This window comes from Manis javanica, chromosome 13 (genome assembly GCF_040802235.1).
Source record: "Manis javanica isolate MJ-LG chromosome 13, MJ_LKY, whole genome shotgun sequence".
NCBI lineage: Eukaryota > Metazoa > Chordata > Mammalia > Pholidota > Manidae > Manis > Manis javanica.
Window position 1 is genome coordinate 89,004,689 of NC_133168.1, and position 19,351 is coordinate 89,024,039.

At 52.7% G+C, this 19,351-nt stretch overlaps 1 protein-coding gene across 3 annotated transcripts in view; it reads right to left on the minus strand.

Moving 5' to 3' along the window:
* Positions 1-14,854, minus strand: part of OLFM2 (olfactomedin 2) — a 44,642-nt gene extending 29,788 nt beyond the window's left edge. Inside the window, exon 1 of one of the 3 annotated variants that reach the window (XM_036992601.2) lies at positions 14,695-14,854. In XM_036992601.2, coding sequence (XP_036848496.2) covers positions 14,695-14,760 — 66 coding nt within the window. In that variant the 5' untranslated portion in view covers positions 14,761-14,854. Of the gene's footprint in view, positions 1-4,032; positions 4,335-14,694 lie in introns of those variants that run through there. The other 2 variants (XM_017642909.3, XM_036992128.2) reach the window with 2 other exon arrangements.
* Between the last annotated feature and the right edge of the window lie 4,497 nt (positions 14,855-19,351).

Below are 19,351 nucleotides of genomic sequence, written 5' to 3' on the forward strand. Positions count from 1 at the left end.
TTTATTCCATGCCTACTGTGTGCTTGGCTATAGTGGTGAGTTTGACTACAAATATTTGGCCATTCCTCTGTCCAGCTCGTGGCAGGGCCACACCCTCACCCTCTTTGAGGCTAGACATGCCACGTGACTTGCGTTGACCAACACAAGGCAGGCAAAGTAATCTGTGTCCCTTCTAGGGCAGAGCTTTAGGAGCCTGACGGGGATGTGCTGTGCCTTCCTTTTCCTGCTTCAAGGGTCCTCCCCAAACAGAATGCCCCTTCACCATCTCCCCTTCCTTGCCTCTAGCCCTTAAAGGGGTGGGGGGAGGGCAAGAGCATAAGGTAAGAGGCAGGTAACTCGTGGTATGCTCCACAAGGACGGCAGCAGCACTGGCAATGGGGCTGACAGCTCGCAGTCTGGTTTTGGATTTATGACCCCCCAGGTGAGAAGCCAGTCCACCGAAGGCTCCCACCCCACAGGGCTGATTTATGTCTGAGAGTCGGCCAAAGATAGTAACGGTGGCAGCTTCCACTGGCCTCCTTTCCAGAGATAGTCTGTAACCCCATCTCTTAGAATCTCTTAGAATGTTAAGCAGCTTCTCTGGACCCGATCAGGGAGGGGAAGCCAGAGAGAGGAGTGGCCAGAGGTTCTGGGCTCACCCCCACTGCACTGCTGAGTCCTTATTAAGTCAAATGCCTGTGTCCAGTCTTCTGCCTTGTGACTGGAAATTCTATCTGGGTTCTTGAATACCCATGTCTGTGCTCTACACCTTCTTATAACTCCTTAATGAGCACCTACTATGTGGCTAGTCTCATCCATGTGTCCTCCCCAGTCCTTAAGAAGGTGGATTATTGATTTAGAAACTTGACAAATATTTATTCCATGCCTACTATGTGCTTGGCTATGATGGTGAACAAAGCAACTCCTCTACATACATACCCAGCCTACTACATACCCAGCCATTTGTTTCCATTTGAAAGTAGAATCCACAAATCCTTATGAAGATGTGATTGCTGATTCAGCCACTTGACAAGTGTTTAGTGTTTGTAGACCTACTATGAACCAGGCCTTAGATTTCAGTAGTGAGCCAGACGCAGACATCCTCAGGGATCTTACGGTCTATTGGGGACTCTGAATTCTCCTTAGCTAATGAGGATTTCAAAACAGAGATTCAATAATTTCCCTAAGGTCATACTGCTAGTAAAGTGCAGGGCCAGAATTCAAACCCAGCTATGTTTGACTCTGAAGGGCTATTGCTAACTCAGCATCTACTATGTCAGGCACTGAGCTGGGACTTCCAATATATCCATGCTTGCCACAGAGGAGGTGCTCAAAGCTGTGTTGAAATAACAAAAGTTATGGAATTGTGGGTGGGTAGAGAGATGGATGGGTGGAATGATGGGTGCATGGAAGGATAAAGGGAGGGACAGATGATGGATAATGGATGGCTGGAAAAATACAGATGAATGGGTGGGTGAACAGACGGATGGATGGATGGAAGGATGGATATACAGAGGACAGATGAAGAGATGGTTGGATGATGGCTAACAGATGGATGGAGGGATGGGTGCCTGTGTGGATAAAGAAATGGGTGGATGGAAACATGGATGGAGAGACAGATGATGGACAATGAGTAGGGAGGGAGAGATGGGTGGAGAAGGAGAGTGATGGATGGAAGGATAAAGAGATGAATGGATGGGTGTAAAGATGGATGGATAGGGAGATAGGTAGATGGATGGACAGGAAGCCAGATGGTAGATCTGTTACCCATGACATTCTGTGAGACAGGAATTATCATTTCCATTTTATATATGAGGAAACTGCAGCTCAGAGTGCTGAAGTCATTAGCCCATTGTCAAGAACAAGTCATAGACCCGGTTAGAAAGTCATAGAGCAGGGTGAGTCTCGACCCCAACCTATGTCTATCAGATTGCCAAGACGCTTTCTAGAGCATCCTCATGTCACAGTCCCCTCCCAGGTCCTACCCCGAGTCTCTTGACATCTCACTCCACATAGCCCTCTGGCAAGTTTAGTGACAGATGGGTAGGCATTGGGAATGGGACAACTATTAGCTTTCAGCAGCTGATTTAATGGAAGCATTGGGTCAAGGTCCTATTAGTTACGAATAGGCCAGAGCGGAGACCGGGTCTACTTGGGTACACACACACACACTTACAGAAAACACATGGTACACACAGGAATCCACCACATGCATACAAGTAGGCACACACACCATCCAAGGATACACATTTGCACATATACGCACACACTTCTACATGCCTGTAAGCATATGTACATAAAACACACACATATGTACATATCTGTACAGACACACATGAGTACACAAAATCACAACTCTGAGACGTGCTCTTATATACTTACATACACATTCCCCAGACATAGTATATGCTCTCTGTACACCATATGCTCCACGTAATACATGCACACATTTGCACAGACTTATACTCCTTAAATGGTGGGGAGGGGAATCTGGTATCTGATTTCAATGAGACAGCATCTCTCTCCCCCGTAAGAAGGCAACAGCAAGAAGACTGTCTCAGCATCATGTATACAAACTCATATGCGCACGTGCAATCATGTAACACACGCAAACCCATAGTCAAGGGTGTATGACTGCAGATGCACACTTAGAACATCCACACCCAGACACACTCAGGGACACAACCCACATTCTGGGACCCACCCTCACACACAGGAAGACACACTCGGACCCTCATGCAGGCAAAGCACATGAACTTTCTCATGCCCCCAACTCACACACACCCTTCCTGGTACACACACTGAAACTCATGAGTAACCAAACACACCAGGACATACTCAAATACTATCACTCCATGTGCAGACACATGGAAAGACACTGTTTCACACACTGGCTTCCACTCTGAGAATATGGACTGTGCCAAGCCCAATGCCATTTCCCCCACAGGCTGGACAGTGCCTGGGTACAGTGCGTGGCAACCCCCCCTCCACTTGCCTGCAACCCTTGGCAGCAAAGCCCTTTCCTTTCAGTGAAAGGAGAGAAAGAGGCGGTGTGGAGGCCCTAGGGGGCTAAGCAGTGAGTTGGGGAAGTTGGGGACACATGAGTAGGAAGGGAGCCCCAGGCATCCCAGTTCCACGTATTGGGATGAGTCCCGCAAAACAGATTAAAGAGGGGAAGGCGAGGGAGGGGAGGGGCACATCTGGAGGAGGCCGAGGGAAGTTTGCAGCGGGGGATGCCTTTTCTCCTCTCCCAGGACACCAAGACCACCATTACTGACCCCATAGACTTCCCCTGCCTGCCCTCGCTCCAAGCTTCTGTGGCCAGGGAAGCCGGAGGACGAAGGTGGTAGCGGAGGAGAGGATGGGACGGAGGAGGGGGCAAGCCTGCAGCTTCTGCGGGCGGCCCCTGCCCTGGTCTGGGACCCGTCCGCCTCCAGGGAGGCTGAGTTCTGGGGATAATATTCCCAGGTAGGTAATAAGAAGGGAGATGCTGGGGGTCGCGGGGCGGTGTGCAGTGGAGAGAAAGAGAAACAAAGTCAGAGACAGTGCAACAGAGATAGAGACAGGGAGAGACAGAAATAGAGAAGCAAACCAGACAAAGCAAACAGAGACTCAGACAGACGGGACCACTCAGAGACACCGAGACACAACCAGACAGAGATCCTGAGGGTGGAGACACTCCAGGTTCCGGGGCTCCCCATTCGGAGGCGGGGTGTTTCCGAGCCACGGAACCTACCCTCCCGCTCCGCCCCACTCAGCCGGGACCCGGTTCAATTCCGCAGCCCTCGCCGCCTCCGCCCGGGGCTGGGGCGAGCCAAGTACGTGGTGGCCGCTCGGACACCCTCACCGACACCGAGAACCAATAATAATACAGGCAACAGCCACAGCGCACGGCGCCCAGGGGGCCGGGGTCCCGGGCTTCCCGCGTCCGCGCCGCCCCAGCCCCGGGCGGGCGCCCCACGCCGGGCGCGAGGGGAGCCGGAGGCCCCCCGGGGGCTGCGGCGCGCGGGCACCACGCCCCCCGGGAGCGCCCCCCGCGCGGCGGCCACTCACGATTTTCTCGGAGGCGCCCGCGCGGGACACGGTGCCGTTGAGCCCCACGAGCGAGGGCAGCGTCTGCGACATCCAGTTGGTGACCATGGCCACGGTGCTCAGCACGGCCCCGATCTTGAGCAGAGGCACCGACATCGCGCCCTCGCCTCATGCCCCGCGGCCGCCCGCCGCGCGTCCCTCGTCCCGCCAGCCGCCTGGTGCTCGGTCCCTCGCCACCCAGCCGCCCAGGGGGCGCGAGCGCGAGCGGGGGGCCGGGCCGGGGCCGGCCGGGGGCGCGGGGACGCGGGCTGCGGCTCGGCGCGCCCGGCGGGCTCCGCTTATAAAACGCCGGCTCGGCCCCCGCCCCCTCCCGCGCCTCCGCGCCGGGCACTGCCAGCTGCGTGACGTCACGGCTCCGGCCCGGAGCCCGGCGGGGGGCGGGGGGTGCCCGGGCTGCCCCCGCCCGGGCCCCGGGCCCCGCCCCCGCCGGTGTCCCCGCCGCCGCCCCCAGGCATTCCCGGACACCCCCGGCGCGCCGCCCCACGCCCCCACCCCGGCCACCTGGACCTGGCAGGGGGCCGGGGCCGCCGGGGCCCGCACACCGGGGTCAGGACACCGAGTCCGGCTCTCCAAACCCCGCGAGGGCAGGCCCGGGGGGCCGTGGGGGTCGAGCCCCGGGCGCGCTCGCGTCAGTGGGGTGGCCAGGGTCTCCTTTTCGGTGGGGAAGGGGCTTCCCCGGTTCCACTCTGGGGACCCCTCGGTCGTTTCGGGGCGAGGGAAGCCCGGAGTGGCGGGCCGGGCGCCAGAGGCGCGAAGGCCTGGACGCAGGTGCGGTGATGGGGCCACCTCGGCGGCGGGCGGCTGTCGCCTTACACCGGGGGCGGCGCGACAACGCGGGACGGCGGGGACAGCGGAGACAGCCTGTGGCCAGCAAGTCCGAAGCGGGTCCCCGCTCACAACTTGAACTTGGGCGGAGGCGGGGAACCGACTCTGGGGACCGTCCTGCAGGCCCCGGGCTCCGGGGCGCCCCCGTTCGGGGGAGGGGGCGGCGCAGCGTCCCCCACCTGCTCCCCACGCACCAGCCGGCTGCAGGGGCGGCCAGGCCGCCGGTAGGCTCGCCCGGCGGGTTTTAATTTCCTCTGTTTTCCCTGCACTCACGCCCCCTCCTGGCGTCCCCGCATCACCTCGCGCGGCCGCCGCCGCCGTCGCCCTGAGCCCGCGGCCGCCGCCGTCTGGAGGCGGAGATGACTCAGGCCTTTCCCAGCCGTGGCCGCCGCCGCTCACCGGGGGCTCGCCTCGGGAGAAGCGCTGAACTTGGGGGCGCCGGTCTTCAAATGTCTTTTTTTCGGTGCTTAACAACCCCGAGAGGCAGGTTGCGGCCTTGCATGACCTCCAACAATGACTACTTTCTGCTTCAGTTTCCTCATCTGCAAGGTGGGTGGTTTGAGGGTCCATGTACCTAATATATATACGTAAAGACCCAGATGCCCTGAAAATCCAGCGAAAGATTTAATGAGCATCTGCTAGGTCCCAGGCACTGTGAACAGACAAAAAAGCCCGCCTTTGTGGAGTAAAATGTTTTAGGGGGAGAAAGACAAGAAACAAGGGGGAAAAAGTAAAACACATGGGATATGGGGAGAAAGGGGCATACAGACTAAGTAGGGGAGTAACTTTAATCAGGGTGGTTGGGGAAAGTGACATTTGCACAAAGGCCTGAAGAAGATAGGGAAGGGAGCCACTCCCTTCAGACAGGTGAGGGAAGAGCTCCAGGCAAGGAGAATGGAACAAGAAATGCAAAGGTCCTGGGGCAGGAGCATGTGTTCAAGAACAGCCAGTGTGCTTGGAACAGAGTGAACTGGGTGAGCGTAGGGGGTAATGTGCTTGTAAAGTACTTTGCAGGGTGTCTGAGACATGGGAAGTGTTTCATAAATAGTAGCTGCCATTGATATTTGCAACTGATGAACTTCCAAAAATGCTATGTGTCCTCGCGCTTGTATTCCACTTGCTCTTGTAACTGCTGAACATTTTGCAAAAACACAGGCTGCACACAAACTCCCATGAGTTCAGCGACTTCCCTATTTAGAAGTGAAGAAATGGCTCAGAAGAGAGGCTCAGAGAACCAGCTCAAGGCAATCCAGCAGGTAAATGGGGGCCTAGAATTTGAACCCAGGTCTGCCTGATTTCAGACTCTAAAACCGCTGGACTCCAAGACCTCCCAGCTTAGAGAATCTGGAACCCATTGACTCTTACTCTGTCACTATTGGTGCTGTAGGAAACTGCCCTAGCTCTTTACAATCCAGCTTCTCCAAGGAGTGGTCTACACAGACATCTGCACTTCCTCAGCTCTCACCCCCTGCATGCTTCCAAACTCCTCTCACCCAAGGCACCAGGAAGCTTCCAATTTGCTAGTGCTCACCTGAGTCCTCATGCAATTACTGTCACAGGTAAGTCTTCATGGATCATTGCCCTCTTTTCTTGAAAGTCATTTCTCCTTTCCTAGTTCTTCCTCTACTTTTTTTGCTGACCAGTTATGTCTCCTGCCTTTTCCCTAAATGTCTACATCTCCCAGAGCCTGGTCCCAGGTCCCCAGCCCGACCCATTCTGTATAGGGTGCCTGGACACACACCCACTCCCAGGATTTTGGTTCCATCCGGCACACTCCTACCTCAGGACTTTTGCACTCGCTGTCAGCTCTATCCAAAACACTGTTACCACAGATCTACACATGGTGCGTGCCTTTACTTCATTTATATCTCTGCTCTATCATTGTGTGGGTCAGAGCCATGCCCTGCCCTTCTCCAGAAAACTACATTTCCTAGGTTCCTTTGCACCCTGGCTTCCCCTTGGGCTCATCCAATGGGAGGCACTGGAGGAAGACTGGAAGAAGGGTGAAGCCAGAGTGTTTCTCCTCTCTCTGCTTGCTGAAGGACGTTCAATTGTATGGATGTACCACAGTTTATCCAAAGTTTGTTATCCACTTGGGGTGGAAGGTGTGTTGTGTTCTGACAGTGGCACACAGATACTAAGAAACTTTCCTAAAGGCCCCTGGAATTCTATCCCAAACAGTCAGCTCCAGAGTCTCCATGGTGCTGGGTCAGCTGGGCCTATTCATAGGGAAAAAATTAATGTGATCCCTACTTCACATCATATATAATAATCAATTCCAGATGGGTCGTACTTCTAAATGTGAAAGGCAAACAATACATCTAGGAGAAAGTTCAGAAGAATATTTTCGTTACTCTGGGATAGGCAAAGATTTCTAAAACAGGACACTAACAAACACTAACCTTGAAAGAAAAAAATTATTTAAACTACATTAAAATTTAAAAACTCTATTGATCAAAGACACCATTAAGAGAATGAAATGACAAGCCACAGAGTAGGAGAAGCTATTTAAAATCCTTATGTCCAAAAAGAACCATATCCTAATTTTAATTTATATAATATATGGATAGATAGATATAAAATCTGGATACACACCATACACACACACACACACACACACACACACACACTCCTACAAATCAATCAGAAAAAGGCAGAGACCCTAACAGAAAAATAGGCAAAAGACCTGAATAGGCATTTCACAAAGGGAATACACAAGGGGTCAATAGACATGTGAAAAAGTATTTAATATTATTGGTCATCAGCAACTGTCAATTAAATCCAAAATGTGCTACCACTCCACACCCATCAAAAGATCTAAAGTGAAAAAGAAAGACAACACCAAGTGTTGGCAATGATGTGAAGCAACTGGAATGTTCTGAGTAGTGGAAGAATAAATTGGTAAAGTCTTTGAAGAATGAAGAATCTTTGGAACCTGAAAGACTGTTCAGTAATTATCTCCTAAAACTCAATACATTTCTCCCCTACAACTCAGCAATTCTACTCCTAGGTGTAGATAGTTGAGTCTCATTGTTTGTGGACTCCATATTGTCAAACTTACTGACTCACTATAATTCATCTGTGACCCCAAAATCAACACTTACGGGGCTTTTGTGGCCATTAATGGATATATGCAGAGTGGCAAAAATATTGAGTGACCGATACACAGGTTTCCAACTTAGGTCTGACACGGCCACGTTCTGCCTTGTTTCAGCTCTTGTAACTGTAAATGAGTGTCTTTTCCATAGCCTATTTAATGCCAAAATCTTCCCGTTCGTGTGCTTCATTAGCGATTTCACTCTTTTCAGTGGCCCCCACACCTAGTGCTAAATGCTGCCTCGTGTTTCTAAACACAAGCTGGCATCCAGAAAAAATACGTCTCTTCGATAAGCTTCCTTCAGGCATGAGTTGTGGGGCTTTTGACCAGGAGTTTGGTGCTAATGAATCAACAATACCTATTAAGTAAGCTGTTTTTAATAGAAGCACACATAAAACGAGGTTGCATGTTGTTCCGTGAACAAAACTGTGACCACAGGCCAGCAGGAATCTAACCCTGCGATGATTCAGTGCAATGACTCATACTCACCAATTCAGCATTCCCAGGGCGTTTAGGGAACATGGTATCATGAATAAAGTGAATCTACTGTACATATAAAACTGACAGAAATGCAAACACACATTTGCTAAAGACGGTCTGAGAATTTTTATCAGCACTTTGTGTCAGCCACAAAACTTCAACCCGAGTGCCCACCCAGAATCAGGAAAAGAATGGATATTATGGTACATTCGCACCATGGAACACCATACAGCAATGAAAGCCACACAGTAACATGGGGGAATCTTAAAAACATAATATTCCGCAAAGGACGCTGTCACCAAAAGCTACATACTTAATGACTTCATTTAGTTCAAAGGCAGGCCAAGCCAGTGTGTGGTGACAGAAGGCTAGCGGTCACTCTCAGTGGGCAATGGCAATTAGACAGACCCATGAGGGGGCTTCGCTGCTGGCAACACTGTACCACGTCGCAACAATGAATCAAGCTGCACCTCTGTGATCTGCACGCTTCACTACAGATCTGTTTCACATCAAAAAGAAAGTTTACTCAAACATGCAAAGTAAAGTATTGAGCATAAAATATAAGTTCCACCTCTGATGTGCAATAGGTAAAAACGATAGAATTTCCAGTGGAAAAGCTAGAAAGCACAAACAAGCCAAGCAAAACTTAGTCTGCTTTGCAATAAGCCAAGTGGCCTCTGTCAACTGGACCATCTCGGCCCTGTGATATTTCATTCACACCTAAGAAAAGTATGAATCCGTGTCTGTACATGCACAGCTTTGCATCTCTCACAATACAAATGGCGTTCATTCCAGCCTCTGCCTGCTATTTGTTCTCATGGTTTCCACAAGCGTTTGGAAAGGGTGCAGAAACATGTCTCCCTTCCATGTCCCTGGAAGTCTCTCAGCCCCATCTTTCCTCCTGTCATCTGTTTTCTTGCCTCAAAATTCCAGGAGTAGGTCAAGAAGACAACAGGCTTCGTGAAGGTCCTCAGACACCAGACAAGGAGGCGTCCCCTCCCTCTACCCCCAAATGTTGATCCCACTGAGCTTTCTGGCTGCTACCAATTTGCCTCAGACCTTGTCAGCCCCTGAGATAATTCTGTCTTCACGCCCCGACTCCACTCTGCCTTCCCGGGGATTGCCAGAGGATCTGCCCGTCACACAGATCCAACCCTTTCTCATTCCCGGCTTTAAAATCATCTATTTCAACAACAGAAAAAACAAACTCAGTTTTAAAAACAGACAAAAGACTTGTCTAGACGTTTCTCCAAAGAAGTTAGACAATGATCAGTAAACACATGAAAGGTTCAACATCACCAGCTCTTTGCACATCTGTGGGTAAAACTAATATTTCCAGACTATCTCACTGGGCTTTAGTGCACCTACATATCAACAGGCATTCCTAAGAGTGGAGAGCAGTAGTTCATCTCCATATCAATGGGCAACCGAGGGCTTATCTGAACCTGGGAGGTTATTGGGGAGGTCGTGCTTGCTTCTGCCGAGCCAGAGAGAGAAACGGCCCAGACCGCAGTCTGTAAGCAATAAATGGGTTTTAAACTTAATTTCTCCCTTTGACTGATTTCGGTTTTAGAGGTATTTTGCCCCGGGATTTCCTTTCCCTGAAGTTACAACATCAAAACCACAGTGAGAGATCACATCATACCCATTAGGATGGGCTCCGATTAGAAAGTCAGGGACTAACAACATGGCTAAGAGGTGAGGAGCTATTTGCCATTTCATTGAGTGGCTTCAACTGTGCCTGCTTCTTGGGTATTTCGCTCTCACACTGTGATTCCCGTCGTCTCATCTGCTAAGCAGCGCTGACATGCTTGCGGTGCAGGACTGTTAGAACCCTGTGTAAAGTCAGAGTTAACAGGCACTGCTGAGATTCTCTGGGGGCTCCAAACACAATCTGTTCTGACTCCTCTCTGTTCTTTCTGGTTTCTCCTTGGTTTGTGACTGAGCTCGGGTAGATGAAGTCGGGAGACATACTACTGGCTTCCCCTTGGCGTGAAGGCGTGTCAGTGTTCTAGACAAGAGTTCCAGAAAAGTGGGGACAAATGCACCTGCTGTAGTGACTCCCTTCTCCAGAGCACAGCCAGACTCAACTTCAGAGAAATCGTCCACCCACCCCTTGAAAGCTCACGCCGTCCCACAGTCCTCAGTGTCTGATATAAGCAGTGAATGTTTTCTAAATGAATACATGACCGTGTGAATACACTGAAACCAGTTACTGCCTGCCACAGAATTCTGGGGAAACAAAGTCACTGCCCACACCAGATGCTGGGGTCCCAGGAAATCCACACACACACGCATGGTCAACTGATAATGAACTCAGAGTCACTATGCACACACACCCCCAGATGTGATTATGGCACACACACATCCCTGCACACCCAGCTTGGCCAATGCTACGTACACGGTCCCTAAATACACACACACCCATGGACACTGCAGACACACTCCTACGGGGCCAGGGTCAGAGGGAGGCCAGTGATGTGAGTCGCTCACGTGCAGGGTTGGATCCTGTCTTTATTTAACATTTTGATATTTTGTTCATCATAGAATTTCTGCATTAACTTTGATTTTCTTAAAATATTATTTATCTTGGTTTTTGAGGGGTTTTAGGTGTGGTTTTTTTTCGTTTGGAATCCCCTTCAATTTGGCATCCGAGGCCAGTGCCTCACCTGCCTCCCCCTGACACACACTCAACGACATCCCCCCAGCACCTTGACCGTAGTCACACGGACAAGCACAGTTTCTGCACAAACCTCATTCCACCCCTAGGTGGCGCCCCCGCCCCTTCATCGTGGGCCCAGCCCGAACCCCGCTGGTCCCCGGTACGAAAACGTGGGATTCACTCATTTTCTGGGAGTCCTCATGATTTTCCTTTTCCTTCCTTCCGCCGGGGACATTCACATTTTCTAAGGAGCCCAGAAGAACAGCGCCTTACACCAAATAGTGGCGCCTAGATTGGTGGAGTTTAAGACACAGACTGTGTATGAGGCTCTGTTGGATATGAAACAAAGACCACTGTCCCCCAGATGAGCAGCCACTCTAGGGGAAGACAGACAATGAATGAGTAAATAAATGACGGAAATGCAGTAACAAAGGCTATGAAGAAAAATAATGCAGTAAGAGCTCAGAGAGGGGCAGCGGGGAGATTATTTGAGATTGCTGATCAGGGAGGGCCTCTCAGAGGAGGTGACTTTTAAGCAGACAGGGAGGGAGGGAGTCAAGTAGCTACCTGGGGAACAGTGTCCCAGGCAGAGGGAATGGCAAGTGCAGAGACCCTGAGGCATGCAATACAAACAGAAGGACTCCCATTCCCATCTCATGGGGACCCCAGGAAAGAGGTGGCCCCAAACCCAGATGGTGCCAAAGATGCAGCTAGATCTTAGGGAGGATTCCCAAGTAGTCAGGAAGGGGGCATCCTTCCCACAGGGAAAGCTACCTGGTAGTTCCATCCAGGGTTTATCCCAGATGGACAACTCCTCTGACATGCTGCTCCCCTCTTCCCAGGGTCAAGTCCAACCTCCTGTCCACAGCCCACAGTTTCCCACTTGGTCTGGCCCTGCCTGGCTTCCCTGACCTCATTTGCCTGCATCCTCCCCTTTGCTCACTTCTTTCCAGCTACACCAGCCACCTTGCTGCTCTTGAAACACACCAAGCTGTTCCCACCTCAGGGCCTTTGCTCTTGCTGTTCCTCCACTGCCTTGAATGTTCCTCCCAGACACACCCAGAAACTCACTTCCTTCAGGTGCAGCCTTAAATACCTCCTCCTTAGAGACACCCTCTCTGGCCACACCTGCGAAAAAAGCCCCCCAACCCACCACCATCACTCTGTAACGCCCCTGGGCCCTATTGATTATTCTTCATGCCCACTTGTGTTATATATTTACTTAGTTGTTCGCACTGTATTATTATCTGTTTATTCAGTTCATCTGATTCTCCTGCCGGAAGGTCAGCTCCAGGACAACAGGGATTTGATGACTTGGTGCAGGGCTGTATCCCCAGTGTTGATTGGGTTACAAATGAATGATTTCTTGAAAGGTCCCCTGGGGAAGCCCAGGGCCTATCAAGGGCAGAGGAGGGGGCTCTGGGAAGCAATGGAGGAGACAGAGCATCCATCCTCCAGACTCCTGCTTTCCCTGGGGTGCCAGGTGGGGTGGGCAAGCTGGGGTCTGAGACTGTTTTACAGCTGCCTGTAAAATGGAAGTACAGCAATCCCGTCAGGGTACCCCACCAGTCCTGTCCCAACTGATTACCCCAATTTAGCCCAGCCTCCAGTAAGCCCCACCCCCAATAACCCCCACCCCCTAGAGTCTGTAAGACTCACCGGTCCCTGCACCCTCTGGCACCCCTAGCCACTCTAGGAGACAGGATGCAAATCTAGAGTTCCCTAGGGGCTAGTGAGGTGGGGGAGAATCCCCAGGTGGTGGTTCCAAGGATCCTTCTTGGAGAACAAATGCAGCTGCACCCCTGGTTCACTGTTTTCCAGTATTCTCTCAAGTGCATGCCTCTCGTGGTCTCCTGTCCCTTTCTCTCCTGTTGCACATAAACTACTGTGTGCAACCTGAAGCTAGGTGCTGAGCACACTTCCCACCCCAACCAGTATGTGGGAGTGGTGGAAGGGATCCCACGATCTCCCCCTATGGCCTGGAAATCCTTCCCTCTAGAGTCTGACCTCCATCCCCCTCAATGGCTTCCTCAGGGCGGGTGCAAGGGTCTGATTCCTTTCTTCTCTCAACCAGGAAATAGAAGGTGCCAGGACTGTTTCTCCTTTGAACGGCTACCTACAGATCCCTCCTGGTCTCTACACAGGCACTGTCTTACACCCATGGAGTGGATTATTTAACAAGAGAGTAAATGTGTGGGCTCAGGGGCCACACTGCCTAGGTTCAGTCCCGCCACTCCTGAGCTGCCTGAACTTGAGCAAGTGATTCAACTTTTGTGCCTCAGTTTCTCCATCTGTAACATGAACGTAACAAGCACCCACAGTAGGTGTTGGGAGGATTAAATGCCTTACTTTATGCTGTGCGCTTGAAACATAATAAGCACGTAATAAGTGTGAATTGTTATTATAATTATTATTTTCTCATTTTTGATTCCAGCCTCCCTCTGAGCTCCTAGAGATCCAAGAAACTGGAGAACTCCCACCCCCAAGAAGGAGGAGGAAAGAGGCCTCCCAATAGCTGAAAAAGGCTGGGACTCCCACATTTTGCAAGGCCCCCCAAGCCTGCCCAAGAGGTGGGGTACCATGGGTCCTGCTTCTGTGAAACCATGGAGTGTGCAAGCACCAACACACACACACGGATGTACATGTCTGTACACAGAGCCCCCCCATCCGTCTTTAAGAGTGACTTATTCAAAGGCACAGAACACACGCGGTCACCCCAAACTCACACAGCCTCACACCTGGTCACATACGTTTTGCATAACCCCCCAGAGAGTGACAGAGCCTATGGGGACACGGTCATACACGGTGCTTTACACACAGCTGCGGCTGCCCAAGCACCACTAGGGTCACAGTCCTCACTTGCTGCCCCACTGCCTGTCACAGACACACAGCTCCAGGTCGCAGGCTCACAAGCCTGCCATACCAACCCTCCAGCACAGAAACCCCACTGTCCCACACGCACCCCCCTCCCATACAAACGCTGCCTACCAGTCACACCACAACTCCCACCCAGTCGGACATAACACTGGCACAGCCACACACACACACACTCTCAGTCACACCCAGCCGTGACACAAAGACACACACGTTTACCCAGCACCTCACACATGTCCCCGTCTGTCACTCACACATGAGTCCCGCCCCCTTCCCACTCTGGGGGTGCAGGCGAGGAGTAGGGGGCTGCTGCTGCAGAAGCTGGCACCCGCCACAGTAAAGCGAGTGAAAGGTAAGCGACAGCCCAAGGCCCCCGTAAGTCCCCGGGCCCCCAGGCCCACTGAGCTCCAGCGAGATGGTGGGGGCGAGGGCTCCGGATCACCGAGGGGTTGAGGACCCCGAAGCTGAGGTCGGACTGTCCCCCAAACCGTCCCGGCTTGAGGCTAGATCTGAAGCCCCCCGTCTCTTGCCCAAAGCCATGGTGGACGCCCAGCCCCTCCCCCGCTGCGACCCCCTCCGCTCGCAGCCGCTGGCGGTCCTGGGGCCCCCGCGGCGTTTCTGCCGAGCCCCCCTGGTCGCCTCCCTCCGCGGTCCCCCGCGCCCGCACCTGCCCGCGGGCCCCTACCTGTCCGGCGAGGCCTGAGCACAGCAGCAGGACCAGCGGAGGCGGCGGGACCGCGAGCGGCCACATGACGCGCCCTGGCCCGGCGTCCCGTCCCCCGCCCGCCCCAGCGGCGCCTGGGCGCGCGACCCCGCCCGGCCGGGCGCCCCTCGCCGCCTCCCGCGCCCCGCCGGCGGCCGGGATGCTGCCCCACCCGCGCCCTCACGCGCGCCGGGCCTTTGTTGCGGGCTCCGCCCCCCGCCCCGCCCCCAGGCCGCCTTCAGCCCTGCGGGGGTCGCGGAGACGCCGGAGGAGAGCGGCTGGCGCGCGCAGGGGGTCCCCCCAGGCCGCGTGGAGGCGGGTCACGGGAGAGGGAGGGGGCTCCGTCACGTGTTTGTCGATCTCACCCTCCCTGGACGTTGCTCCTGTTGGAAGTGGGGCTGAGAGGGGGGTGGGTAGTAGTAGGAGGGCGACCTGGTAGCAAAGAAGAGAAATTGGAGAGGCCCCCTCTCCTTAAAGAACTAAAGAATCAACAGGGAAACTGAGGCAGAGTCTGTGAAATTGGACAGTGCGTGAAGGGGTCACTGCAGGGACAAGGGTGGGTAGGGCAGAGACGGTGACGGGGTGAGGGACAAAAACGGGGCGCGGGAGGCAGAGGGGCATGGCAGCTGGGGGGCATAGTGGTTTCACCCAGCCCGCCGCCACCCCCAGGCCCCCTCCAGTTCAAAGTCTGCCCGGCCCTGCCACACCTGAGAGCCTCTCTCCGGTTCCAACAGCCCAAGACCAGACCCTAAGAGAATCAAAATAGTAAGGCTGCCTCCAGGTGCAGTCATTTGCATGTGAAGAGCAGTCCGTGCCCCTGCTTCTGCCCCTCCTTAGCCTCCCTGGTCTTCTTCCCACCCCTTAGCCCCTCAATGGCTTTTTAAATCTGTGGGGGGAGAAGCAAGCAAATCAGTTATAGATGAACCAGCCATAACATAAGGAGGCAGAGAGCTTGGCATTTTTCTGACCCTACTGTGTGCCAGGCAGTTATGGATGGTTCTGTCAAAGCAAGGAGGAATTGCTTGGTGTCCAACAGACCTGGATCTGGCCCTGGTTTCTCACCTGTTGGCCATGGGATCTTCGGCAAAGAGCTTTCCCTCTCTTAGGACATGACACCTCATGGAGTTGTAGGGAGACTCACCTAGCCAGCACTCGTCCCAGAGGGCATTATCACAATGAGGCACGGGCTTGAGGACGCCGGCCATGCAGTGTAGCCCATGACACAGAACAGAAACTGAATAAGGACAGGCATCTCACACATCCCTCTACCTCCTCCTCCCAAATGGAGTCGGCCCTTTGCTGATTCCTCAGGCTAAGTCTGCGGTAGACTTCAGGTAGGAAAGGGGTGTTGACTGGCGGAACTGGAAAACTCTTGACTGTGGGCTGTGGTCAACTCAGGCGTGGGGCAGGGCCCTGCTTGTCCCTTTCCAGCAGAGTGGTGCCCCTGTGAGTACTGTGTTTCAGGACCCTGAACAATGTCCTCCTTGTACTCTGGTCATCGAGATGGCCATTGTCATGGTCCAGCTGTGGGCTGTGTTACGTGCTTGGCATTGGTCAATATGTCGCTAGGTCCCCGTCTTTCTCCTGCCCTGCTCTGTATCAGGGCAGATGTTCCCTGCAAACTACATTTCCCAGGTTCCCTTGCATCTGGCTATGCTCCACCATCCTGGAGAGAGATTGGAGGGTGGGAGAAAAGAAGCTGGAGTATTCTTCCTTTCTCTTCAGTTTGGGTGCCTCCGGCAGTGGCTGGTGTACCTCCTCTGTAGTCTCAGCCCCACAGGTAGACCCCGTGGTGGTTTAGCTCCTGCCAGGTGGCCACGGCCCCTGGATTCTGGGAACCACCTTCTCTCATTTACTCTTGAAGCTTAACTAACACCTCTGGGACTAAATCCCCATGTTAAATTCTTGCTGTTGAACTGCCTGGTGCGCACTTTGCTTTTCTGACTGTGATGCTGGGGGTTCTTGTTTGCGGAGTCAAGAATGAACTTAGCAAACAGTCAAGGTAGGAGAGCCAGGGAGACTTTTATTGAGAGATACAGTGAGAGGACAGACAGAGCTCCTGGCTTACACCAGGAGGGGACAAGAGAGCTCGGGGTGGTGCATTGTCTAGGGGATTTATAGGCAGTTGAGGATTTGGGGGAATTAAGGCTTAGGGTGTGAACTGGTACCACCTGCCCTGCCCTCAAGGTGGGCTGGGTTGTGGTCTGTTTACTAGGGCTGTTTACAGTGAAGTCACAGGTTATGCTGAGATACCCTTGCAGAACACTCGACACTCCAGGCCAAGTTGCTTCTGGCCTTTTGACCTAACTGATGTCAATGAAGACGTCTATATTCTGTCTATATTCTTAGTCTGGTATCTTTTCCCTAGAGAATTAGTGTGACCTTGACTTTGCATAATGCTTAACGGTTTCAATAGGGACTTCTTTGCCTGTTGTTACATTGCTCTGACTGTAAATATTCTGCCCTGCTTTTCCCAGAGGCCCTCACCCTACTCTGTCTAAGCCCATGATCCCTGTCTCAACTGGACCCTGGCCAATGCATTCAGTGCTGCGGGCATGACCGCAGCTGTGGTCAGTGATGGCCGCAGTGTCCTGATTGTGCCGTGGCCGGTGTCCTATTGAACTGCGATCTTTGCTGCCTTCCGCCCCCTGGTCCTATCGGCATCAGCGTTGTGGTCTCCACTGGTCGTTCTTCAGTGTTGCGGTTACTGTGCCAGTCGGTTTCCTGGCTGCATTATGTTCAGAGTCACAACCACTGTTCTGGCTACGCTGTGGTCCTTGTTCTGACCTTACTTTGGACAGTGACCTAGCCAACCCATGGTCAAAGTTATGATCAGGTCATACGGTGGTCAGAATCATGCTCATTGTCCTGGTGGTGCCGTTAGCTTCGAGATCAGCACTACAGCCAGTGCTACGATCAACATGGCGCCTAGCTTCCACTGAGCTGGTGCAGTGGTCAGAATAGTGGGCATCGTTGAAGAGAGATCAGCTGCTCAAGGACCTTGTGCAACAAAACTGATGGGCTAGTGGCTCAAGTCTGGCCTGGGCAAAAATCTGTTCTCTGTAACACAGAGGGAGGGTAGAAGGGCACTGAATCCCTGTCAACTCTCACCATTGGGTTTTCGTAATTGGTACTTGGGCAGCCATTGTGTTTACTCTCCAATGATCTCTCCATGAGTCAAGCCAGAGAAAGAAATAGTCCAGGCCTTTGTTTTTACATACTCTGCCCAGGGCCCAGCACACAGAAGATGATCCAGAAGAATCTAAGGAGTGAATGAATTTACTCCATGCATGTCTTCAATTGCCTTTGCCTTACTGATGATCCCTCTATATGGATTATGCAGGGCTCCCTTAGTAGCAAGTGGCAGAAAGGTAACTTGAACTGCCCTAAGCAGAATAGAATATATATTAGCTCACATAACTGGAAAAAAAAATCCAGGGAAATGGAATTCAGGCAAGGCTGGATCCAGGGGTTCCTTTATTTCCCATCTTCTCCATTTCTCATTATATTGGGTTATCTGTTGTGCATCTTGCCTTTTTCATCAAATCCACGTAGGCAACTGAGGGTCAGTCCTGTGGGGACCCCTGAGAGAAGCTGCCCTTCATAGCTGTCCCACCTAAAGGTGAGGGAAGAGGATGTTTATTCTCCAGGTCCTGCATGTCACTGGGGGAGGGTTGCTCCCAGGGATGCCAGCTCTTGGCATTTCTGGCCTGAGTGGCGGTGAGCCAAGACAGCCCTGAGGCTGGAAGAAGCATGCACAAGAACTATGAGGGCTGAGGGGATGTAACAGGGCACCGACATAATCTACCTTGGTCCCATTTTTCTGATGGAAAAATTGAGGCTCAGAGAGCTTAAGATGCTTACCCAAAGCCACAGAGAGGGTGTAGAGCAGAACTAAGGTCCTAGTTTGGTTCAGGTTTGACTCCAGACATGCGCGCACACACACACACACTGAATGACCCAACTGGGGGAGTAGAAATTCGCCCCCAGTTGCCCAGACCTGGCCTCAAGCAAACTGACATACAAACACACAACACTAGCACATAGTTTATATACACAGAGATTCGTAAAACATCCACAGAGTACGTTAACCCATGCACAAACCCAGAACCCCTGGGGTCCAGGGGTAGCCTATCCAGATACACAGTCCGGGCACAAAGTCATGCCCCTGCAGGGTGGTGTCACGTAGAAGCAGCACATGGCCAGTTACCCACACCAGGCACAGGGCCCACAAAAACACACACCCACCATCAGGTGTGTCAGCCCCAATTACCCCTGAACCAGCTGACCCCTGCCTCCCACCACCACACAGATCCCAATGCAAACCCCATAATTCAGGCCCATAGCTCACACACACAGATCCCCTGGTAGACATGGAGCTCACACGTCAGCACACCCACAAACCCATAGTCTTATCACCCAAAGACATGCACAACAGAAGCACGCAGTTCACACACACGGGGATTCGTAAAACAGATAAGTAGTCAATACGTTAACACCTGCACAAACCCACAGGACAGTCAGAACAGGCGGGCGGTTCACACATAAATGCACACAGACACACAACAGAGGCACAGGGTTCATAGGAAACACACGCACAGGCCTACAGTTCACACACAGCCACATGCAGAGACACACA